This window comes from Macaca fascicularis, chromosome 9, assembly GCF_037993035.2.
Source record: "Macaca fascicularis isolate 582-1 chromosome 9, T2T-MFA8v1.1".
In the NCBI taxonomy this organism is placed as follows: domain Eukaryota; kingdom Metazoa; phylum Chordata; class Mammalia; order Primates; family Cercopithecidae; genus Macaca; species Macaca fascicularis.
Genome location: NC_088383.1, coordinates 12,871,566 through 12,897,674, shown reverse-complemented (window position 1 = coordinate 12,897,674; position 26,109 = coordinate 12,871,566). Strand labels below are relative to the sequence as shown.

Sequence of the window (26,109 nt, the reverse complement as noted above, 5' to 3'; positions counted from 1 at the left end):
AAATTTTAACACAAATTTGCAGTTTATGTTGATGAAAATATTTTGTGTTATTAATAACTTTCATGTGACTGATGTGACATTTTGCACTCCATCCCCTTTTTGAGCTTGTGTGCCCTTTGGAAGGCAGAACATGCAGAAAGCATTCTTAAGCAGGACTAGCATTGAACAACTATATAATTGATTATTTACAACATAAAGGATTTTATTTTGTGAGTAATGGATGAACAGACATAGGACTTCAAGATTTCAGTAGGGCAGGGTGATATTTTGTATCAACTATCCTTTTTATAGGGGTAGAGGATTCCAAGAAAATGGAGTATCTAACTTCCATAATTCCTTAACTCATAACTTCCTTAACTCATTTTAAAAATCCCTGTTAAAGCTGAAAACATTTTACTGTGTTGTTACTTCACTGACCTGTGCCTGAACAGGTAGCACAAAACTGTCTTGCTTTAAAATGCATGGCTGGACCGGACATTCACGCCTGTAATCCCAGCACTTTGGGAGGCCAAGGTGGGCGGATCACGAGGTCAGAAGATCGAGCCCATCCTGGCTAACACGGCGAAACCCCGTCTCTACTAAAAAATACAAAAAATTAGCCGGGCAAGGTGGCGAGTGCCTGTAGTCCAGGCTAACCAGGAGGCTGAGGTAGAAGAATGGTGTGAACCCAGGAGGCAGAGCTTGCAGTGAGCTAAGATCGCGCCACTGCACTCAGCCTGGGTGACAGTGCAAGACTCTGTCTCAAAAATAAAATAAAATGCATAGCTGGCCAGGTACAGTGGCCCACGCCTTTAATCCCAGCACTTTGGGAGGCTGAGGCGGGTGGATCACTTGAGGTCAGGAGTTCAAGATCAGCCCGGCCAACGTGGTGAAACCCTGTCTCTACTAAAAATACAAAAATGAGCCGGGTCTGGTGGTGGGCGCCTGTAGTTCCAGTTGCTCAGAAGGCTGAGGCAGGAGAATCACTTGAACCTGGGAAGCAGAGGTTGCAATGACCTGAGAACCTGCCACCAGTCTCCAGCCTGGGCAACAGAGTGAGATTCCAACTCTTTTTTTTTTTTTTTTTTTTTGAGACGGAGTCTCGCTCTGTCGCCCAGGCTGGAGTGCAGTGGCCGGATCTCAGCTCACTGCAAGCTCCGCCTCCCGGGTTCACGCCATTCTCCTGCCTCAGCCTCCCGAGTAGCTGGGACTACAGGCGCCCGCCACCTCGCCCGGCTAGTTTTTTGTATTTTTTAGTAGAGACGGGGTTTCACCGTGTTAGCCAGGATAGTCTCGATCTCCTGACCTCGTGATCCACCCGTCTCGGCCTCCCAAAGTGCTGGGATTACAGGCTTGAGCCACCGCGCCCGGCCCCAACTCTTAAAAAAAAAAAAAAAAAAAAAAAAGCTGTATCTGCCTTTTTGGGGGGACTCAGAAAAAGTCTCAAAGTAGATTGGGCTACTTGGGAGAAGAAAATGAAGTGAAGTGCAAGGGACAGGCCAACAAATAGAAGAAAAGTGAAATGATCTTAGACTAGGTAGCACAAGGAAGGAAAAAAAGAAAAGTGAAATGACATAGTTTAAGAATATCTGATGCTGTTTTATCTCAAACTTTGTTGAAAAATACACTGAAAAAGATAACTAAGATAAAAGTTTTAGAAATTCAAGATCTGGTTCTTGGAAAAATCAAAATAGAGAAGTGTGTAGAAAATATAGTTTGAACAAAAAGAACATTAAAAAGTTTAAGAAATGAGCAGATGATATACTTAAAATATTTTTAAACCACTTGAAAATCTCAGTGAAACTTAATGTTTTGAAAAAAATGCACATTTTCAAAATTCATTCAAGATAAAATACCCACATAGAACAGTAATCATGGAAGAAAGCGTTAAACTTACCAGTTGGGCACACTGGCTTACGCCTGTAATCCCAGCACTCTGGGAGGCCGAGGCGACGGGTCACCTGAAGTTAGGAGTTCGAGACCACCCTGACCAACATGGAGAAATCCCGTCTCTACTGAAAATACATGGTTAGCTGGGTGTGGTGGCACATACTTGTAATCCCAGCTACTCGGGAGGCTGAGGCAGGAGAATTACTTGAACCTGGGAGGTGGAGCTTGCGGTGAGCCGAGAACACGCTATTGCACTCCAGCCTGGGCAACAAGAACGAAACTCTGTCTCAAAAAAAAAAAAAAAAAAATTTCATCTTAAATAGAATAAGACTAGAAAGCTTAACTGAGTATTTTTAGCCTTTTAAGGAAGAAATAATATCACTTGTTCCAGAGCATGGAAAGCTTGTTATTTCATGTATTAAAAATTCTAAGAAGAAGGAGCAAGAAAATCACAAGCATTGACCAATGTCACTTGTGAATGTCAATATAAAAATTTCAAGTAAAACACTAGCAAATCATATTTAATACATAGTATATTGGAAAATAAGAATCCAGCATGACCAAAGAAGATTGATCATAGGAATGGAAGGATGCTCTAACATAGGCAATCTATTAATATATATAACATCAGCAGGAAAGTAAGTAACTATGTGAATGTCCCATTAATTGCTAAAAGATAATTTGGGTTAGCTTTTGCTTGGTAAAATGTAATATTATTACAAAAGTAAGATGCTACTTCCTTAATACGAGGAAGAATGTCTTAGACTAAATGCTAACAGTATACTTAGGAGTGAGTTACCAGAGATATTCATTTATCTAACAAACGTGTATATTGAGTACCTGCCTATGTTCCAGGCACTGTTTGAGTGCTGATAAACTGTCTGCCATGGAACTGAACATTTCTGGCGGGGAGGGGTAACAAATGAGTTAACCATAACAAATCAATTATTTACTACTTTAAGTGGTAAATTCCATTTTTAAAAGTAGTGCAGTAGGCCTGGGCGCAGTGACTCATGCCTATAATCTCAGCATTTTGGGAGGCTGAGGCAGGTGGATTGCCTGAGGTCGGGAGTTCGAGATCAGCCTGACCAACATGGAGAAACCCAGTCTCTACTGAAAATACAAAATTAACCAGGTGTGGTGGTGCATGCCTGTGATCCCAGGTACTTGGGAGACCGAGGCAGGAGAATTGCTTGAACCTGGAGGCAGAGGTTGCAGTGAGCCGAGATCGCGCCATTGCACTCCAGCCTGGGCAACAAGACTGAAACTCTGTCTCAAAGAAAAAAAAAAAAGCTTTGTAGGGGGATTGGGAGAGGTAGGATGGGTTAGGTGCAGTTTCCTTGGAGTATTCAGAATGGGTCAAAACAGGGAGACTGGGACTCCCCTTAGGGAGGGAGTAAACAGTATGGATGTTTAGGGAAAGCATATTCCAGCCCAAGGCAGGGACCATTGCAGAGGCCCTGAGTCAGATCGTCAGTGAGGAGTCAGTGGGCCTGGTGCAGGCGAGCTGGGAGGTATGGGAGAAGAGGGTGGATCAGTCCCTGAGGTCATGGAGACGCTGTTTGCTGCTAGAGTTTATACCTGGGCCTCCTCACTCCCAGTGCGTTGCTTTGCCATCTTGTTACCTTTGCTCTGGTACCTGTACTTTTCTGACCCGAAATTATAGCAATGGCAACAAAAGAACTTACGCATAAATTTAAATCCTATATTTGAATTTGACAACTGATTATGAACTGGAAAATAATACTTTCTTTGTTGTTAAAATGGATGTGGAAAATGAATGAAGAACCTAATATTCTAACTAAAATTCGTAAATTTAATATTAGTGTAAATTCATCTATTATGTAAGAACATTAAATGTTCATTTGCTCCAAGCCTTTTTTTTTTTTTTTTTTTTTTAGCGCTAGGAACATTAGGGAAATTATTACATGTTTATAAGAGTAACTTATAGGGGCCGGGTGCAGTGGCTCACGCCTGTAATCCCAGAACTTTGGGAGGCCAAGGCAGATGGATCACGAGGTCAGGAGTTCAAGACCAGCCTGGCCAATATGGTGAAACCCTGTCTCTACTAAAAATACAAAAATTAGCAGGGCATGGTGGTGCTTGCCTGTAATCCCAGCTACATGGGAGGCTGAGGCAGAAGAATCGCTTGAACCCGGGAGGCTGAGGTTGCAGCGAGCCAAGATTGCGCCACTGCAGTCCACTCCAGCCTGGGCAACAGAATGAGACTCCGTCTCAAAAAAAAAAAAAAAAAACCTTACGGGAGTACCTTATTTTTATAATATCTTTAGAGAGTGGTGGGACCTATTTTTGTGCATTTTCCATGTGATAGCAGCTTAGACTTTAATTGATAAGACCTTAAAAATATTTTAAATAAACATTTAAATTTTAGCATTAAATGTTTTTATATAATGGATTATAGTTTTCACTGTTTCTTTAAAGAAAGATATGATTTATTTTAAAAAACTATTGCAGTATTGCTACAAAGCTATCATATTGCCAACTTCTCTCAGCATCTGTCTTATTTCTGCAATGGTGAGTGTAATATCCACCGTATAGAGTGGTTATTAGGTTTAACAAGTTGAGTTATATATATAAGGCCTAGACAGGGCCCAGCACATTAGTAAGAACTAATTTGCTTGTAAATTATAATAGCCCAAGTTTTTGAGGAGTACTATGTTTTTGAGGCTTTTAGGTATGAATTTAACCAGTTTCCTCCTTTCAACCATACCTTTCTTCTTTTCAATTTTTTTTTTTTTAATCTTTATGAGATAGTCTCACTCTGTGGCCAGACTGGAGTCCTGTGGCATGGACTTGGCTCACTGCGACCTCCACCTCCCAGGCCTGAGTAGCTGGGATTACAAACAGGCCCCACAGCACCCAGCTAAATTTTGTATTTTTAGTAGAGGTGGGGGTTTCACCATGTTGGCCAGACTGATCTTGAACTCCTGACCTCAGGTGATCCGCCTGCCTCAGCCTCCCAAAATGCTGGGATTACTGGCCACCATGCCCCGCCTAACCATACCTTTCAAATTTATTTCCATCCTTCTTTTTTCACTGTATCCCTTTAGCTAAGGGTTAATGTATCCATCCAAGGAGCTTTCCAGATCTAATTATGTGGTTTTTTTCCTGATGATCAAACATTTTCATATATTATTGTATAGTACAGTGATGTACTCAGCAATAATCTTTTTTTGTGATGGAGTTTCGCTCTAGTTGCCCGAGCTGGAGTGCAATGGTGTGATCTCGGCTCACTGCAACCTCCTCCTCCTGGGTTCAAGGATTCTCCTGCCTCAGTCTCCCGAGTAGCTGGGATTACTGGCACCTCCCACCATGCCCGGCTAATTTTTGTATTTTTAGTAGAGATCGAGTTTTACCATATTGGTCAGGCTGATCTCAAACTCCTGACCTCAGGTGATCTGCCTGCCTTAGCCTCCCAAAGTGCTGGGATTACAGGCATGAGCCACCGTGCCCGGCCTCTACTCAGCGATAATTAAGACTTGTATGATTATTTGTTTCTGTTCTAATTGGCTTCAAGCTGTCATAATTTTTAAGCTCTTGTAATTTTATAGTTTTTAGCTTCCTCTCTCACTGTTAGCTCCATTACTTGCTGCTGTCGGTACAGCTGCTTTTATCAGTTCCTCACTACTTCTCATCTTCAGAGTCTGATCTGCTGAGTGTTGAATCATTGAGTAATAACATCTATGGCAGGAATGGAAAATAAATTTTAGCTTGCGTGTTGATTCCAACTAGTAGTGGTCACCTGGAGTGCTGTGCTAAGCAGGATTCCGGAGCATCATTCCTGTGTAATGGGAAAAAGTGCTCTGACAGTGGAAGAGGGTGGCAGTGTGAATGCCACATATTTGCCATTTACTGTCCAAATTAAGATCCTGAATGAGGATCTGAGTGGGTTCTGTAATGAGTGAAATACGTAAGTTAGTGTATAGATTTTGTAATATTGTTTTGCCTTCCTTGAGGCTTTTTCAGTTACTGAGTACCATTCATTCATTCATTCATTCATTCATGTGATGGAGTCTTGCTCTGTCACCCAGGCTGGAGTGCAGTGGCGTGATCAGGGCTCACTGCAATGTCCTCCTCCCAGGTTCAAGCAATTCTCCTGCCTCAGCCTCCCGAGTAGCTGTAACTACAGGCGTGTGCCACCATACCCGGCTAATTTTTTTTATTTTTAGTAGAGACAGGGTTTCACCGTGTTAGCCAGGATAGTCTCGATCTCCTTACCTCATGATCTGCCTGCCTTGGCCTCCCATTACAGGCGTGAGCTACCGCACCCAGCCTGTTGATTACCTTTTTGCTTTAGACCTTGGGGTTTCCAAATAACTTACCCTGAGATAAATGAAGGAAACGGCTTTAAAGGATTTTGTCTTACACTGAAGAAGTTACCTTGAGATTTGTAAATATGCAGTTACTCAGTAATTATGTGATTAAAAATTTAAGTCATGTCAAAACATACTGTTGTTTTTTGTGTGTGTGCGTGGTGTTTCATATTTTATCAAAATTACATACTTAATAAAATTATAGCTATGCAATAAATTCACAGAATGGAGAATGCCAGAATATTAATAAAATTTCAGAAGGCTCATTGAATTTTCAAACACTTCTTTATGATGGCAATAAATAGGCATGTCTGTATGATTATGAGTTTTAAAATCATTTAATGTGTGAATACATCTGAAAAAGTTTAAATTTTAAAATGAATTATTTTTGATATGTCTTTCCTTTGACACATATCACATATAACTTTTGCAGGTTGGATTTGCTACCATTTTATGCAAGATTGGTTGCTACATTGCATCCCTGCATGTCTGATGTAGCAGAGGATCTTTGTTCCATGCTGAGGGGGGATTTCAGATTTCATGTATGTATTTAAGCATTTATTTTGTAATATATATATTCTTATACGTTGAGTGAGGATTCTTTAAGAATGTAATTGTTGGTAAGCATATTCTTGAAATTTGATAGTGGTATAACAGTTTAGAATTTATGGTATTCTAAATTTTTGAAAAGTGGTTTATTTAACGAAGCTTGAAATTGATGAGTGATATTCTGTTGGAAGGTGAGCTGTTGCTGCTACCTTGTTCCCCCATTGCAGGAATGGCACTTTTTTGCTTTTCTAAGGTAGAAACGCTTCTCCAAGGTCAAGACAGCCGGAGCCTTCATTGGTGTTTCCAAAAGAAACATAATTGGCCACCATGAGTCAGGGTGTAGTGCCACATAGGATAAGGTTCTTTAGGTGCTTGGGTCCAAATGTGTGGCGTCTACAAGTTTCCATCAATAATCTGATACTAGCGAGTGCTGCCATAGCCCGTGTTTCTTTGATTCTTGCCTTAAGAAATTTTACCTTGGATCATGGTGAGTTTCTTAAAGATCACCCTGGGAAATAACAGGAGCCTGTTGCCAGATGGCTTCCCTTTCTCTCTAGCCCTAGAAGTATGAACAAACTATGTGTTAGTGGTTCTCCCAACCCATGTTATCCAGTTACTTCATGGAGGTGCTTCTGCTTCAAATACAGGCTTGATAGTGGGGAAATGATACTGCCAGAGGTGACTGAAAGTGGACGTTATTAGACTGTGAAAAAACATGAAATTCAGTTGTTGTTAGCCAATGGAAAAATGGTGTTTACAAAACTTTGCTTTATCATAAGTTGGTCAGAATGCAAATAAAAACAGGAAATGTCTGCACTGCTATCTCTCACTCACTATGCACCAGTCAGTCGTATTGCCAAGCTCTCGGAAGAACAGACAAAATTCCCGAGGTCAGGAACTCAAACGGTGTAGTTGAGGACACAAAGTTTAAATAAAAATTAATCCTTAAATGTAATAGCTGTAAGGAATTGCATGCTGAATTGCCAGGTGAATTATTGGAGAGTGGGTGCTTTGAGTGCAAAGGAAGGAGAGTCTCTTGCAAAGGAGAATAGTCTGTAAGCACTTCTTGTTAGTATGAGATTTGTGGTTAAGATTTTTTGGGGCCAACTTTTGCTAGTTTTTCAGATTTTCACAGGTAGTATGTAAGGGAAGGTTTCTGTGTTTAGAGAGGTTGGAAACCCTGAACTCAATAAAGTTAAATGGTTTTGTTTTGTTTTGTTTTGTTTTAAGAATTCTCAAAGCATTAATATGGTAATGTGCTCTGTGAATCTCCTGGAGGGCATGCATATGGAACCCATCAAAGAACACACTTTGACAAATGCTGCTAGTTCAGAGACAGATACATCATAAGCCGTGATATTCTTGTTGATATGTTTAATCTCATTGTACAAAGAAGTAACTGTTTTACTAGTGGACAGTATGAGTTATTATATTGGTTATATGCCTATACCCCTCAACCAATCTCCAAATTAAAACACAAGTTCCTGGACCAAGCATAATTAGTGCTTTTGGTGAAAAACTTAAAATTAAGAAAATTCTATATGTACTCTCTCATTTGAAAATTGGGGTGAGAGTTGGGGTATTGGCATTTTTATTGTACTGCTGCAATGCTTCATTACAAGGGAAGAATATCAGAACTCCAGGAGCACACTGGGAACCAGTGCTCTCCGAGGGAGAAGAAAGAGCACTCTACATACTTGATCACCGTCTACTTCCTCCAGGATCTGGCCTTCCTACCCCAAATCTATAGGCTTTGCCAGCGATTTTCTATTAGGCGGAAACATGCTCACCACTCACATCCTTAAAGTGACAACAACAAACACCTTTTCTCAGCATCCCCCGTCCCCTCCCTCAGCCGCCAACTGTTTCATTACCTTCTTATTGAAATGTTTGACAGTATACTTGTCTCTGTTTCTCCTGACATTTACCCTTTGATTCACCATCATAGCACCCTGGCAGAGACCAGCAGTTGTTTTTCCGGTTGCCTGTTAGTTAGTGTCTCTGCAGACTCGAAACTGCCAGACTCTCCTGTTTTTTAGGAAGCCTGCCTCTGGCTCCACCACATGCTAGCATTGTAACTGTGGCCAACTTAGACTCAAGTGTTCTAAACCTTGGTTTCCATGTCTACCAAGTAGGGTTAATAATTGCATTTTTAGAAATAGGATTGTTCTTAAGGATTAAATGAAATAATGCACGTATAACTCCTCACATAGCATCTGTACATAAATATCATTTAATAATAATTATACCTTCTATACCACCATTCTCTCCTGGTTCTTACTTGTGTTACTTTCTTAATCTCCTCCACCTTTTTTTCTACCTGAGTTTCTTTGTTGGGATTGGCTCAGCTTTCTTCCTTCAGCCTCCTTTTTAATGGGATGCATTTAGCTGGCTTTTAATTCTTATCTATTTTTCAACAACCCCAAATATATATATCTTGCCAGAACCTCTCTTATGATACTTAGAAAGTTTTCATGTACTTTGAGCTAAATTGTTCCCCAAACTGAATTCATTATTTTCTTCTTAAAAATGTCTTTTACTTTCTTGAATCTGCTTCTGTATTTTCCCTGTAAATTTACAATGTATTTTATCCAATTACTGAGATAAATACCTCTACTTTTGCACCTAGACATTTAGGAGCCATTGTTTACGGAATTAATTGGATATTGACTTCTAAACCAACTAAAATCTAGCATCTTCTCTTCGTACCTCCTGCCACTGTCTTTCATTTTCTATACCTGGAGTTATGATAGTAGCTTTTTAACCAGCTTTTCTTGTCTCTGTCTTCTACCTAGATCTAGTGTTATTTCTGCAGTCTGATATGTTTTCCCCCCTAAGAACCTCAACTGAGAAATAAAGCTTTTGTTAACAAAGCCGTGTGAAATTTCATTGGCAGTTAAGGAAATTCTAGTTGAAACAATGGGTTTGCTAATTTAACTGACAATTAGAAAAGGTAATAGACATGAGAAACCAACATTCTCAGATACTTCAGGTGGGAATATGGTGAAGCTGTTTGGCACTAGATTTCAAGAGCCCTAGAGGCATTCATAATTTGGACAACTCCGAGGACATGTCCTAAGTAAACAAATCTATGTACCAAAAAAGGGTGATTCACACTATGACTCTAATAGGGAAAACTGATCATCTGAAAGCCCAACAGTGGATTAATAAAATGGCCATATAATCACAATGCTGAAATGATGGAAAGCCATTAGAATTGATGTGTACAAAAACCTTTTTAGGGCCAGGTGCGGTGGCCCACACCTATAATCCCAGCATTTTGGGAGGCCGAGGCGGGCAGATCACCTGAGGTCGGGAGTTCGAGACCAGCCTGACCAACACGGAGAAACTCTGTCTCCCTAAAAAAAGAAAAAATACAAAATTAGCCGGACGGGTGGCACATGCCTGTAATCCCAGCTACTCAGGAGGCTGAGGCAGGAGAATCACTTGAACCCAGGAGGCGGAGGTTACCGTGAGCTAAGATTGCGCCACTGCACTCTAGCCTGGGCAACAAGAGTGAAATTCCATCTCAAAAAACAACAACAGCAACAACAAGTTTTTATATCAGAAAGTACTTTTTTAAAAAGCAAGATATAAAATCTTACGTATAATAAACATACACTTAAAATGCTTAGAAAGCAGAGAAGAAAAAACAATCACATGTGAGTATGTTAACGTGGCAGTCTTTGGATGGTGGGAATATGAGGAATTCTTTTCCGTTCTAGTTTTCTCTAAAGTTTCAGTACGGCCTACTTCTTTAGTGATGAAGGGGACAACTTTTTGTTTTGTTTTGTTTTAAGAGATGGTATCTTACTCTGTCACCCAAGGTGGAATGCAGTGGCATGATCATAGCTCACTGCAGCCTCAAACTTATGGACTCACGCGATCCTCCTTTTTCAGCCTCCCAAGTGACTAGGACTACAGGCGCATGCCAACACACCTGACTGGGGAGACAACTTTTATTTAACATAAGCAAATTAAGTCACTGACATTTTAAAAATTAATCATCTCCCAACTTTTTGATTAAGTTTCTTTATTTGTTAAAATAAGTTGACTACATATCCCCATTATAGGTATATTTATTTCAAAATTACATACCTTGGCAATTGTACCAAATGCTTTTGTGCATTGTAAACCATACAAAAACAAATGGAAATGTGTGAGATAAAACATATAAATAGAATTGCCAGTTTCCCCTCCCTACTCCAAGTAGGTAAATAGTCTTATGCACTCTACTTTGGAGATACTGGTTCACAAAAGTTTTTAAAGAATTTTATGTCAAGGCAAATTTACTTATTTATAGACTCAGTACTGATTTTATGTTTAGCCTACAGTAGGTTTTCAGAAAAGTTTGCTGAATGATTGAAGAAACTTCATGTAAAACAAAGTGAGCAAATTATGGAGGATAGAAAATCTATTTGGGTGAATATCTATTTGGCCCTTCTAGAGGGGCCAGCTTGACTAGAACAGAGGATTCTTTCTCCAGGAAAGTGGTAAATGATAGGCCTTAGGAAATCCTTACAGTTCATGTGTGTTGATATATCTGAAAAGTTTTTTTTTGTTGTTGTTGTTGTTATTTTTGAGACGGAGTCTTGCTCTGTTGCCCAGGCCGGAGTGCAGTGGCGGGATCTTGGCTCACTGTAACCTCAGCCTCCCGGCTTCAAGTGATTCTCCTGCCTCAGCCTCCCAAGTAGCTGGGACTACAGGCACAGGCCACCATACCTGGCCAATTTTTGTACTTTTAGCAGAGACGGGGTTTTACCATGTTGGCCAGGTTGATCTCAAACTCCTGACCTTAAGTGATCTGCCTGCCTTGGCCTTCCAAAGTGCTGGGATTATAGGCATGAACCACTGTGCCCAGCCTGAAGAGTTTTAATTAGTATATACAAACTTTGTTGTTCAATTAATCTCAATTTTATTTGTCTTTAGCAGAGTTGCAAGCCACATTTTTGCTATGGATGATTGATTATATGAATAAAGTCTTACAAGAGGCATTATTGAACTACAAATATATAGAAAATGTTACATTGTTAATTCATCCAGAAGTGTTTTGACATATTTTTGATCATAAGGTTTTAAGAAACCAGAGTGAAGACCGGACGCAGTGGCTCACGCCTGTAATCCCAGCACTTTGGGTGGCCGAGGCGGGCGGATCACCGGAGGTCAGGAGTTCAGTCAGCCTGACCAACATGGAGAAACTTCATCTCTACTAAAAATGCAAAATTAGCCAGGCGTGGTGGCACATGCCTTTAATCCCAGCTACTTGGGAGGCTGAGGCAGGAGAATCACTTGAACCTGGGAGGCGGAGGTTGCGGTGAGCTGAGATCACACCATTGCACTCCAGCCTGGGCAACAAGAGCGAAACTACGTCTCAAAAAAAAAAAAAAAAAAGGAAAGAAGTGACAGTGAAAAATGTTGAAATGTTGAATGAGGAGTGAGAATGTTAGCCATTTTTATAAGTTACAAGCTTTTGAAAAGCCTTCAGTTTTCTCATCTGAAAATGAGGGAGTGAGATCATTGATTTATAACACTTCATTTAAATATTGTATAATTTTGTCATTTTTATTAATGTAACCTCTGTAACCTTTATATTTTAGAATAATTAGAATTAATGTAAATATATGATGTGGATGATACAGCATGTTAACATGTTTTGAAAACTAGAATGCTTAGTAATGCTGAAAATGGTGTGATATTCCATAGCAGTTGAAGAAGAGGATATGCATCCAACGTCATTCAAGGAGATTTAAAAATAGATATATGTATTTCCCAACCCTACTGACCCTAAAGACTTAGTTTTAGTATATAGTGTTTTTTTTTTTTTTCCCTTTTTTTTTTTGAGATCGAGTCTCACTGTGTCACCCAGGCTGGAGTGCAGTGGCATGATCTCATCTTGCCACAACCTCCCCCTCCCAGGTTCCAGCGATTCTTGTGCCTCAGCCTCCCGAGTAGCTGGGATGATAGGCACGTGCCACCATGCCCTGCTAATTTTTGTATTTTTAGTAGAGACGGAGTTTCACCATGTTGGCCAGGCTGGTCTCAAACTCCTGACCTCAAGTGATCCACCTGCCTCGGCCTCTCAAAGTGCTGGGATCACAGGTGTGAGCCACCATGCCTGGCCCGTTTTAGTGCGTAGTTTTTGATATGCTTTCTTATGTGTTTTCCCAAACAAAGACACAAGGTCAGTGTAATTTAGAAAACATTTAAAGTTAAAAAAAAGGAAAGAAAAATACCAGTTTCATTACTTAACAGCAACGTTTTGGTGGTTTTTTGTTTTTTAGTTTTTAGTTTTACCTTTTTTTCTCTATAGTTTTTCATGGATGAATTATATTTTATGTGTAATTTTCTGTTATTTCTCAGAAGCATTTTACCCTGTCATTAAAATACTCCTTAAGCATCATTTTATTTACTTATTTTGAGACGGAGTCTCGTCTCGCTCTGTTGCCCAGGCTGGAGTGCAGTGGCACGATCTCAGCTCACCGCAAGCTCTGCCTCCCAGGTTCACACCATTCTCCTGCCTCAGCCTCCTGAGTAGCTGGGACTACAGGCGCCCACCACCACGCCTGGCTAATTTTTTAATATTTTTAGTAAAGACGGGGTTTCACCGTGTTAGCCAGGATGGTCTCAATCTCCTGACCTCGTGATCCACCCGCCTTGGCCTCCCAAAGTGCTGGGATTACAGGCGTGAGCCACTGCGCCCAGCCTAACATCATTTTAAAAGTTGTCTAATCTTCTTTTGTCCTGTACCTTAATTGCTTAGTACCAAGTGAAGTGTAGTCACTACCATCATCATCATTATCCTTACTTTACCAAGTGGGCAGACAGGCTCAGGGAGTTTATATGACTTGCTTGAGATATTATATCCCATAAAGTGATCTTAAGAGCACAGACATTCTAACTCTAGAACTTTTGCTCTTTCATGTCACTGCAGAATGTATATTAAGCTTTAGCTTTTCAATTACTTGTCAGCAAACATTTATTTAGTGCCCATGTATTAGAGGTACAAATATACAAGGAAGGATAAAATGAGTGATAGTATTTATTGAACTCTTGCTGGTCCAAAGCACTGTTTTATGTGCTTTACAAGTATTAACTTATTTAAGACTTATAACCCTATTAGGTCCAATTTACAGATAAGGACATTGAGACACAGGTTAAGTAACAGGCAGTAAGTGTAAGTAATAGTGCTGGGATTGAAATCCAGCAAAACTGGTCCACAGTCCACACTCAATCAATCCTCGAAGCTCAGAAAATAAGGTAAATTAATAAGAGAAGTTTTTTATGTGCATGTATATGAAACATTTATTTGTGAAAAGTTCTTTATGAAGGCTGTGCTTCTTTCTAAATTACAAGGCTAATAATAAGCAGTCAGGTTTATTCAGTATTTTGTTTAATATTACAAATGAGACTCTAGTTCTATTTTATATTTGTCTCTAATTGCAAAACTATTTTGTATGCTTAAATGATGTCATTAAAAAAAAAGTTCTGGCACTTTGGGAGGCTGAGGTGGGGGGATCATGAGGTCAAGAGTTCAAGACCAGCCTGACCACCATAGTGAAACCCCGTCTCTACTAAAACTACAAAAAATTAACCAAGCGTGGTGGCAGGCGCCTGTAATCCCAGGTACTCAGGAGGCTGAGGCAGGAGAATCACTTGAACCCGAGAGGTGGAGGTTACAGTGAGCCGAGATCGTGCCATTGCACAGCCTGAGCAACAGTGCGAGACTCTGTCTCAAAAAAAGAAAAAAAAAGTTCTAGGCCGATTGTGGTGGTTCACACCTGTAATCCCAGCATTTTGGGACGCTGAAGCAGATGGATCGCTTGAGGCCAGGAGTTTGAGACCAGCCTGGGCAACATGGTGAAACCCCATCTCTACTAAAAATACAAAAATGTAGCCAGACGTGATGGCACGCACCTGTAATTGCAGCCACTCAGGAGGCTGAGGCACAAAAATCTCTTTAACCTGGGAGGTGGAGGTCGCAGTGAGCCGAGATTGTGCCACTGCACTCCAGCCTGGGTGACAGAGTGAAGCTGTCTCAGAAAACAAGGAAAGAAAGTGCTAAACTAATTCAGGGCACTACATTATGGTCACTGGTGTTCAAATGAAAGTTTTCTAGACTGTAGGTTTGGTTTTCCGATGAAAATGGAATTCTGAGGTTAAATCCAATTACATTTATCTTGGTATGTCTGTTTGCATTGCACTGTAGCAGCCGGATTTTGTTGCATCTGATAATTCTTGAAATTTGTGCCTAACTAGAAGACTTACATTTGCAAAGGACTTAACCATTGACCAAGTACAACCATGACTGGTGATAAAAAAGAACAGTGATTATATTGGCTCTTTCGTTGTAATGTATTTATAGTAAAAATGCAGCATAGTTCATAATTATAATACACTAGTCAAGCCTTAATACCAGTTTTGCTTAGGTGAGCACTTGGCATTCATATTTTTAAAGCAGCATTTCCTAAAGTGTGTTCCTTATAGTATTAATTTAAAGGGATGTTAACTAATAGCAGTTTCTAACATTTCAAAAAGGAGGTTCATGTTGCCAAATAAATTTGAAAAACATTGACTTAAAGTTTTCTTTATTTAAGAGCCTCTTTAGGCCTGGTAAAATTCATTTTTTTTCTCCAAATTACTTGACCGTGGAGCTGTTTTGCAGAGCACATCCTGGGACTGGTGTTATACAGAGCAATTTTTTCTTTAACTTACAATAGTTTAAGTATAGCAAGAGTTTTGTTTTTGTTTTTGTTTTTTGAGACAGAGTCTTGCTCTTGTCACTCAGGCTGGAGTGCAATGGCATGATCTCAGCTCACTGCAACCTCCACCTCCAGGGTTCAAGCAATTCTCCTGCCTCAACCTCCCAAGTAGCTGGAATTACAGGCGCCTGCCACCACGCCTGGCTAATTTTTGTATTTTTAGTTGAGACAGGGTTCCGCCACGTTGGCCAGGCTGTCTCAAACTCCTGACCTTGTGATCCATCTGCCTCAGCCTCCCAAAGTGCTGGGATTACAGGCCTGAGCCACTGCACCTGGCCTATAGCAAGAAATTTTACCCTTACCTATTAAAAATATCTGGAATGGGCTGGGCATAGTGGCTCACGCCTGTAATCTCAGCACTTTGGGAGGCCAAGGTGGGTGGATCGCCCGAGGTCAGGAGTTTGGGACCAGCCTGGCCAACATGATGAAATCCCATCTCTACCAAAAATACAAAAAATTAGCCAGGTGTGGTGGTGGACGCCTGTAATCCCAGCTACTTGGTAGGGTGAAGCAGGAGAATCGCTTGAACCCAGGAGGCAGAGGTAGTGAGCCAAGATTGCACCATTGCGCTCCAGCCTGGGCGACAAGAGTGAAACTCTGTCTCCAAAAAAAAAAAAAAATCTGGAGTCAATTTGAATGCATTAAAAATAGTTTTTATCACAGAGATTCAAAATGTTGATTAAGCATTATCTTTTCTCTTTTAATTTTTAGGTACGAAAAAAGGACCAGATCAATATTGAAACAAAGAATAAAACTGTTCGTTTTATTGGAGAACTAACTAAGTTTAAGATGTTCACCAAAAATGACACACTACATTGTTTAAAGGTTAGTGCTAAATTGGTTGATTGCTTTTAATTGAAAAGTTTAAAGTTTTAGTTATAAATGGTAGATAAAGTGAAATAATTTAATATTTGATTAATCCAAAAGAACACCAAGAAAGGAAGAAAAAGTAACATTAAACAGGTGTGCAAAATACAAAACAAATAGTTAAGATCTTAGATACTTATGCAGTTCTACCAGTAATAACGTGAAACCTGAAAAGGGTGAAATACATCAAGTAAAAGCCTTAAAAATATAAAACTTGATTAAAACAACTATTAGGAGCTATCTACAACTGTTACCCTTAAATATGAAGATGAGAAAAATTAAATAAAAAGATGGGGAAAATAGTGCTATACAAATACTAATAAAATGAAAGCTGGTTTCTCTGTGTTATCGTAGAGGTTAAAAATATTGACTGGCGGTAGTTATCTTACTCTGTCATATGAATACAAACATTTCTACTTAAACTAGAACGTCCCATACTTATGAGTTGCCATCCCTGGAGAGCTGTAGAAATTTTTTCTCACTTGGCTACCAGTGAGTTCACAGAATTACAAGGGGTTATTAAGTTCAACCTGTAACACTTTTGACAAAAGCATTAAATATTATTAGAAATAAAGGGCCAGGCGCCATAGCTCACGCCTTTAATCCTAGCACTTTGGGAGTCTGAGGCTGGTGGATCACCTGAGGTCAGGGGTTCAAGACCAGCCTGACCAACATGGAGAAACCCCGTATCTACTAAAAATACAAAATTAGCCAGGCGTGGTGGCTGGCGTGCACCTGTAATCCCAGCTACTCGGGAGGCTGAGGCAGGAGAATCACTTGAATCCAGGAGGCGGAGGTTGTGGTGAGCCAAGATCACACTATTGCACTCCAGCCTGGGTAACAAGAGTGAAACTCCATCTCAGAAAAGAAAGAAAGAAAGAAAGAAGGCTGGTTTGTAATGATGAAGAGGTTATTTTAACAGGAAAAGATTACCTTTCTGAATCAGTATGCAGCCAATAACATAGCTTCAAAATATGTAAAGCAAAAATTGGCAAGAAATTGGTTTCTATTGTATCATGATATGAACTAGATTAAAACTTACTTGATTCTTATTCATCATGCAAATTGCCTCCCATTTCAAATTTCAAATACTGTATTCCAAAATCTGAAAAAAATTTGAAATCTGAAACATTTCTGGTCCCAGGCATTTTAGATAAGGGAAACTTAACCTGTAGTAAGAAATGGGAGGCAATTTGGATGATGAATAAGAATCAAGTAAGTTTTAATCTAGTTCATATTATGTAGTACTATGTTCTTTGCAAATCATGCCATAGAAGGACAAAAAAGGACACAAAAAGATATTCCTTATAAGCCAGAAAAACCAAGTGATTAAATGATACAAAGAAACCAAGTTCTCAAATGTCTCAATCTGTTTTAGTTTAGAAAATATGCATAAATGATTAGGAGGGTAAATACTAAAATGTCCTAGTGATATGTTGTGTCTATAATTCATATAATGAGCAAATAATACTTTGGTAGTGAGAATTTTGGAAAATAAATATATAGACCAAAACAAAAGGCATTGAGAAAAAGTCTGCTGTGTACGTGGCATGTGTTTAAATACAAAACATCTAATAATAAATATAGAAAGGGCTTTGACATTCGTTTCCACATATCTTTCTGTGAAAGACATTAAATATATTGAAGTTTTTCAATACAAATTAATGGCAGAACACAAAAGATGCCCAGCAGTGAACCCGAGTAGACTCACTTCTGTTTTTTACATTTTCCAAGTTCTTACACACATTAGATGTATGATAATTTCTTCCTCTACTAGGATTGAAGAGTTGCCTTTGTAGTTTTCATCATTCTTCCTGTTGCAGATGCTTCTGTCAGACTTCTCTCATCACCATATTGAAATGGCATGCACCCTGCTGGAGACATGTGGACGGTTTCTTTTCAGATCTCCAGAATCTCACCTGAGGACCAGTGTACTTTTGGTAAGGGCTTGAGGATCCTGGAAAGAGCTAGAGGTTCTTGATTTACCTGTGCTTCAGAGGTTGGAAATATTGACCAGTGCTGGTTATCTTATTCTTTCATAAGAATACAAACATTTCTATCTAAACTGGAACATCCCATACATATGAGTTGCCATCCCTGGAGAGCTGTAGACATTTTTCTCACTTGGCTACCAGTGAGTTCACAGTATTGCAAGGGGTAATTAAGTTCACCCTGTAACACTTTTAACAAATGATGCAGATGAGCAGGCACCCAATAGTGTTTTTTAGAGCAATGTTTATGAATGTTTTTGTTATGTTATGAATGTTTTGGTGCATCTCAAACCATTATTCGTGTGTCATGTAAGCACATAAAATGTAAGCTTAAATTTTAAAATTAAGGCCAGGCGCAGTGGCTCATGCCTATATTCCCAGCACTTAAAAGATACCAGCCTGGGCAGCATAGTGAGACCTCCTCTCTACAAACACATTTTAAAACTAGCCAGGCATGGTGGTGCTTTCCTGTAGTCCCAGCTACTCAGGAGGCTGAGGTGAACTTGGCAGATCAAGGCTGCAGGAGCCGTGATCTTGCCACTGCACTCCAGCCTGGGTGACAGAATGAGACCCTGTCTCGAATGAATGAATGAATGAATACCCACACAGCTATAGGGGGGATGATAAAAAGAAATGAAATATAATTACCATCTTCAAAGTGATTCACCTCTAATGGGTGAGAGTTAACTACATAATTCTAGTACAATGTTGTAGGTACTGTAATGGGGGACGGCAGAGGATATTGTGGGCTCATGGAGGAGGTACTTAAACCAGACTTAGGGTAGGAAAGATCTCCCCTAATGGCTTGATAGTATTTATGGAGTGTGAACTCTGTGCTAGACCCTTGGAATATAAAGTTGGAAGAGTTTCTGCCCTTATGTAGTTTATAGCCTAATAGGACAGTCAGACAAATAAATAGAGAATTGAAATACATTATGGGAAGTTAAAAAAAAAAAGACATGGCCGGGCGCGGTGGCTCAAGCCTGTAATCCCAGCACTTTGGGAGGCCGAGACGGGCGGATCACGAGGTCAGGAGATCGAGACCATCCTGGCTAACACGGTGAAACCCCGTCTCTACTAAAAATACAAAAAACTAGCCGGGCGTGGTGGCGGGCGCCTGTAGTCTCAGCTACTTGGGAGGCTGAGGCGGGAGAATCGCGTGAACCCGGGAGGCGGAGCTTGCAGTGAGCCGAGATCACGCCACTGCACTCCAGCCTGGTCGACAGAGCGAGACTCTGTCTCAAAAAAAAAAAAAAAAAAAAAAAAGACATACATTATGGTAAATGTATAAGCCTAGGGTATTTTGGGTGTAGCTAGAAGAGACACCTAATTTACTATATCAGGAAAGGGTTCTTGGAAAAAGCAGTTTTTATTTTAGAGACCTAAGCTGAGTCTTAAAGGCAGAGACGAGAAACCAGTTGAATAAAACAGCTGCAGGTAAGACTGGAGGGGAGGGTAGGCACACACTAGCTTATAAGGCGCCCAGAGTGCCATGCTAAGGAGCTTGAGGTTTTTTTCCTGGTGGCAGTGAATAACTATTGAAGGATTTTAACTAAGCAGGTAGAGTGGTTATGATCAGATTCATGTTTTTAGAAAGATTGGTATGGAGGCAATAACTGCTGAGACCAGGGATACAGAGAACAGTTAAAAGGCTGTTTTAAAAACCTAGGGAGACAACAATGAAGAAATGAATTGGGGTATGGATGGTTGGGGAGAAACTGGAGAATTCTGACTTGCTATATGAAAATTTTTAGGAGGTAGAACTGAGGAGACTTGGTGGTGAGATATAAGGGATGAGGAAGCAGAAAATACACTAAGATAAGACTAAAATTCTGCCATGGGCATCTGAGCAGATGATGGCGCCAGTCACAGACATGGGGGAATAAAGGGGAGGGAACAGATGAGTTTGGTTTGAAGCACATCAGTGCTTATAGGATCATCTAAAAAGTATTCACATTTATTTGAGAAGACATACAACCTTTTAACTGGTTTGCCTTCAAAATTATTCTTGGCTAATGTTAAAATTAGTTTGGGGTATGTGTGAGTGTGCGTGTGTGGGGGAAAAGGTTCTAAAGCAGGCCAGATAACAGGTTGAGACTAATTGAGATTAAAAGCTGGATTATCTGTGTACAAGTGATAAGTTAAATGATGCATTCTATTTTGTCCAAAGAACTTACAGGGTGCTGTCATTAAGTCTCTAGCTCTATTTAACATGGGAGTGTTTTCTTGTCTGTTTGGAAGACTGAATATTTAACAGGCATTCACTAATTATAGTACAAAGATGTGTCAGTATAGGGGCTTAGGTACAGTCAGTGTACTATAGAAATCCTTGGAGACAAGAGAAACAGTTATGAAACTTGGTATGCCCACAGTTTAACTTATAAATAGCAAAACTTTCTCCTAGTATATGATGATTTTGCACGGATAGAAAAGCAGTCCATAGGAAAGAGTGAACGTGTTTTTAAAAATTCATTCATTTATTCATGCATTGTTAAATATGAATTGCATGTCTGTCAGGCACTGTTTTAGGTGCTACATATGTGACAGTGAAAAAGATACAGCCCTTGCCCTCCTTGAGCTCACATACACACAGAACTTGAAATCCACCACCACCCAGCACCCCAGTCCACAACACTGCTTGAAGCTCATCAGTGATCTCCCTCTGCACATTTAAACCCAGCCTTCTCACCTTCGTGTGCAGTGCTCTCTATTACCCGTCCCCTCCCTCCTCTTCCCTCTTCCACTGCTCCCTGCTGGGAACACACTGGCCTTCTGTTCTGTGCCACATCTGCCTTTCTTTCTCCTTGGGCCTCTGCATGCTTGCTCTTCCTGAGGTTCTTCAGCCTTTGTTATCCTTCAGATCCTAGTTTAAATGTCACTTTCTCAGAAAAACCTTCCCTAACCCACCCCGAACTAAAGTAGGTTCTCTGTTGTTTCAGATCGCAGTACTTATTGTTCATACTACTGTTGCAATTATTATTGAAAAGAATAGTAGTTGATTTATTTGTTGATTTTATTCTGTCTTCTGACACCAGACTATTAAGCTTCCTGAAAGTAGGAATCATGTCTGTCCTGTTCACTGATGAGTTTCCCGTGCCTGCCATATTGCATAACACTAATTAAGTACCAAGTAATTTTTGTTTGTTTTTGAGACAGGGTCTCCTGCTGTTGCCCAGGCTGGAGTGCAGTGGTGTGATTATAGCTCACCGCAGCCTCCAACTCCTGGGCTCAAGTGATCCTTCCACGTCAGCCTCCCGAGTAGCTGGGACTATGGATGCACACCACCATGCCTGGCTAATTTTTTTATTTTATAGACACAGGGTCTCACTATGTTGCTGAGACTGCTGTCGAAATCCTGGCCTCAAGTGATCCTCTTGTCTCGGCCTCCCAAAGTGTTGGGATTACAGGCATGAGCCACTGCACCTGGTTACTTTTCTTTCTTTCTTTCTTTCTTTTTTTTTTTTTTTAAGAGATAGGGTCTTAAGCTTGTCTTCCAGGCTGGAGTGCAGAGGCATGATCATAGCTCACTGCAGCCTTGAACTCCTGGGTTCAGGCAATCCTCTCACCTCAGCTTCCTAAGTAGCTGGGATGACCGGTGTACACCACCATGCCTGGGTAATTTTTTACTTTATTTTTCTTTTATTCTGTTATTTCTTATTTTAGAGATGGGGTCTCACTCCATCACCCAGGCTGGAGTGCAGTGACATGATCATAGCTTACTGTAGCCTCGAACTTCTGGGCTCATGTGATCCTCCTGCTTTAGCTTCCCAAGTAGCTGGGACTACAGGTACTTACTACTGTGCCCAGCTATTCATTTTAGTTTAGTTTAGTTAAGTTTATTTTAATGTAGAGAAGGGGGGTCTCACTTTGTTGCCCAGGCTAGTCTCAGACTCCTGATCTCAAGAGACTCTCTCACCTCAGCTTCCTAAGTTGCTAGGATTATAGGCTTGAGCCACTGCCCCCAGCAGATGTTTTTAAAATGACTTAATTATTCAGTAATCTTAATGCTTTTTGACATGATGCTGTTTTAAGAATTAGGAGTGCTGTTTAAAGATCTTCAACTTGTCAGTGGTTCTCAACTGGCATCTAGTGAGTAGAGGCCAGAGTGGCTGTGAAACATTCCACAATGCACAGAATAATCCCCCACAACAAATTATCCAATTCGAAATGTCAGTAGTGCTGAGGCTGAGAAACCATGAAGTAGATGGTGAGTGACTAGATCTGTATTTGTTAGTTACTTACCTCTCCTGAGCTGATACTGAGCAACCCTAGACACATTATAAGACGTTGGGGACTTTTAGTTTTTTGCAGAGACATGTCAGGTATCTCATACAACATTGGAGCCTTGAGAATGAAATCTTAGTTGTACTGGAAACAGCTATAGTCAGCCCTTTATTTATATTTTTAGTCCTTGTTGTCACTCACTTGTATATTTGAGCCTTACTTTCCTTAAAGTTCATGTTTTTTGGCAAAGTTATGAAAGAAGTTACCTTGGCAGCAAAGTTCTGAGTCTTTTATTGGATGAAGCCTAAGGCTAAGTAGTCATGGACTAGTATGTTCTTTTTTTTTTTTTTTTTTTGGGATGGAGTCTTGCTCTGTCGCCCAGGCTGGAGTGCAGTGGCGCGATCTCGGCTCACTGCAAGCTCTGCCTCCCGGGTTCACGCCATTCTCCTGCCTCAGCCTCCTGAGTAGCTGGGACTACAGGTGTCCACCACCACGCCTGGCTAATTTTTTTTGTATTTTTCATAGAGGCAGGGTTTCACCATGTTATCTAGGATGGTCTCTATCTCCTGACCTCGTGATCTGCCCACTTTGGCCTCCCAAAGTGCTGGGATTACAGGCTCGAGCCACCGCGCCCAGCCCATGGATTAGTATGTTCTAAAAATAAGTAGTATAACAGTTAGTGTGCTTACATGCTCTTTGATATGCCCATTGATTGTTTTTGTCTCACCACCCCCACCTCCTTGTGCTCTTTTTTTTGTTGTTTTTTTTTTTTAAAGAGACAGGGTCTTGCTCTTGCCCAGTCTGGAGTGCAGTGCCAATCATGGCTTACTGCAGCCTCCACCTCCCAAGTTGCTGGGACTACAGGTGCGTGCCACCACACCTGGCTAATTTTTGTACCTTTTGTAGAGATGGGGTTTCACCATGTTGCCCAAGCTGGTCTTGAACTCCTGGGTTCAAATGATCCTGTCATCTCAGTCTCCCAAAGTGCTGGGATTCGAGGCATGAGCCACAGTGCCCAGCCCTTTCTTTGGCTTTGTAACCCATTACTTTGAAATAGTAAATCACTGAGAAGTTTAGTTAGAAGTAAAGGAATCTTAGAAGGAAAGTGTTTTGATTAATTTGGACGTTTTATTTCAGGAGCAAATGATGAGAAAGAAGCAAGCAATGCATCTTGATGCGAGATATGTCACAATGGTAGAGAATGCATATTACTACTGCAACCCACCTCCAGCTGAAAAAACCGTGAAAAAGAAACGTCCTCCTCTCCAGGAATATGTCCGGAAACTTTTGTACAAGGATCTCTCTAAAGTTACCACTGAGAAGGTAAATCTTATGAAATCATGCAGTAATAGTTAACGTGAGATTTGTGGTAGTACTAAGCTTATGTAGAGTAGGAGAACTGGGGGTGGAGCTCAAGTTCCTTTACAGTCAACTCTGTGTAAGTCATCCTAAGAAGGAATTCTTACGATGATACATGATATTTGAGACATAGGTTTTGTTTTCCTTTTATGACAACTTTTTGTTCTAATTGAAATAGTAACTCTAGGAAATTTTGATTTTATGTATATATTTGAAACTATTACTTTCTCTCTGGTATTCCATAATAAATTTGTACTTAAATATTTTGCATCAGTACATGGGATCCTAACCTTTAGTAGACTTTATAAGAGGCCCATGATCCCTCTGAAATCTCATAATTTTGAATGTCTGTGGCTATTTGTATTTTTGTGGAAACAGGGTCTGCAGCTTGCTTTAGATTCTCAACAGGGGTTAATTTCCAGTGAAGGTAAAGAATCACTGACCTATTATGTTAATAATTGTAGTTACCATGTTAGAAACTTCGCTTTTCAGTAAGATATGTCGAACAAAACATTTCTTGGTGAACTCTACAACTTGACATATAATACAGCATAGAATTTTTTTCTTTTTAGGATGGAAGGTGATAAGAAATTATGTTGCAGGTTTGAAAATTGAAACCAGCTTCCTCAATCAGAGGCAGTAGTTGTTTCAAATAGTTTTGGAATTGTCTAAAAGTTTGAAAAGTATAGAATGGCTAAATGAGTTCTCATACCAGCTTCATTGGAAATGTCAGAGTCATGTTTAGTGTCTGAAAGATGAATTGTTGATGATAATAGAGAGTAGAGATGAAAGGATTACTTTGCAATTGGCTAATAGTATCCATTTTATATAAGGAGAAAAATGGAAAGACTTTGATTATGGTTAGAGCTCTGCTGATTATCTTGTTATAGTAGAGGCTTTGAAATAATAATTGCTAACTTTTAAAAATAATTTAATTTAATTTAATAGAGATGGGGTATTGCTATGTTCCACAGGCTGGTCTCGAACTCCTGGGCTCAAGCAATCCTCCTGCCTCAGCCTCTCGTAGTGTTGGGATTACAGGTGTGAGCCACTGCATCTGGCCACTAACATTTTTATAATGTGCCAGACACTTTCCTATGTACTTCACATATTTTTAACTTGTCTAGTCTTTACCATAAACTAGGAAGTAAGTACTTTTTTGTTATCCCCCGTTTACACATGAGGAAACTGAGGTTGTTGTACAGTGTCAGTCTTGATATAGTGTCCTCCACCTTAAGGGATCTTTTAGGCCGGGCGAGGTGGCTCAAGCCTGTAATCCCAGCACTTTGGGAGGCCGAGACGGGCGGATCACGAGGTCAGGAGATCGAGACCATCCTGGCTAACACAGTGAAACCCCGTCTCTACTAAAAATACAAAAACTTAGCCGGGCGAGGTGGCAGGCGCCTGTAGTCCCAGCTACTCGGGAGGCTGAGGCAGGAGAATGGCGTGAACCCGGGAGGCGGAGCTTGCAGTGAGCCGAGATCCGGCCACTGCACTCCAGCCTGGGTAACAGAGCGAGACTCTGTCTCAAAAAAAAAAAAAAAAAAAAAAGGGATCTTTTAGCCAGTTGACTTTGGGTTTATTTGTTGGAAATTAATGATTTTATTTTTTAAGTGAGATTATTGACTGGCACAGTGGCTCGTGCCTATGAGCCAACACTTTGGGAGGCCAAGATGGGCAGATCACTTGAGGCCAGGAATTTGAGACTAGCCTGGCCAACATGGCAAAACCCTCATTTCTACCAGAAATACAAAAATTAGCCGAGTGTGTTGGCGCATGCCTGTAATCCCAGCTACTCAGGAGGCTGAGGCACGAAAATTGCTTGAACCCTGGAGGCGGAGGGTTGTAGTGATCTGAGACCGTGCCACTGCACTCCAGCCTGGGTGACAGAGCGAGACTCCGTCTCAAGAGAAAAAGAAAGAAAGAAAGAGAGAGAGAAAGAGAGATTATTTATGTCAAATGATGCACCAAAGAGAACATGTTATTTTTCTTAAACCTTGGGTTTTTGTTTTTGTTTGAGAGGGAGTCTCGCTCTGTCACGCAGGCTGGAGTGCAGTGGTACGGTCTCGGCTCACGGCCATCTTTCCTTCCCGGGTTCAAGTGATTCTCCTGCCTCAGCCTCCCTAGTAGCTGGAATTACAGTTGCCCACCACCGTG

The 26,109-nt window shown here is 40.5% G+C and overlaps 1 protein-coding gene across 5 annotated transcripts in view; it reads left to right on the top strand.

Moving 5' to 3' along the window:
• UPF2 (UPF2 regulator of nonsense mediated mRNA decay) overlaps positions 1–26,109 on the top strand; it is a 131,514-nt gene that overhangs the window by 59,086 nt on the left and 46,319 nt on the right. For 3 of the 5 annotated variants that reach the window (XM_005564621.4, XM_005564620.4, XM_074001016.1), the window contains exons 9-12: positions 6,637–6,745; positions 16,223–16,336; positions 18,202–18,318; positions 23,731–23,916. In XM_005564621.4, coding sequence (XP_005564678.1) covers positions 6,637–6,745; positions 16,223–16,336; positions 18,202–18,318; positions 23,731–23,916 — 526 coding nt within the window. The remainder of the gene's footprint in view (positions 1–6,636; positions 6,746–16,222; positions 16,337–18,201; positions 18,319–23,730; positions 23,917–26,109) is intronic. The other 2 variants (XR_012417464.1, XR_012417465.1) reach the window with 1 other exon arrangement.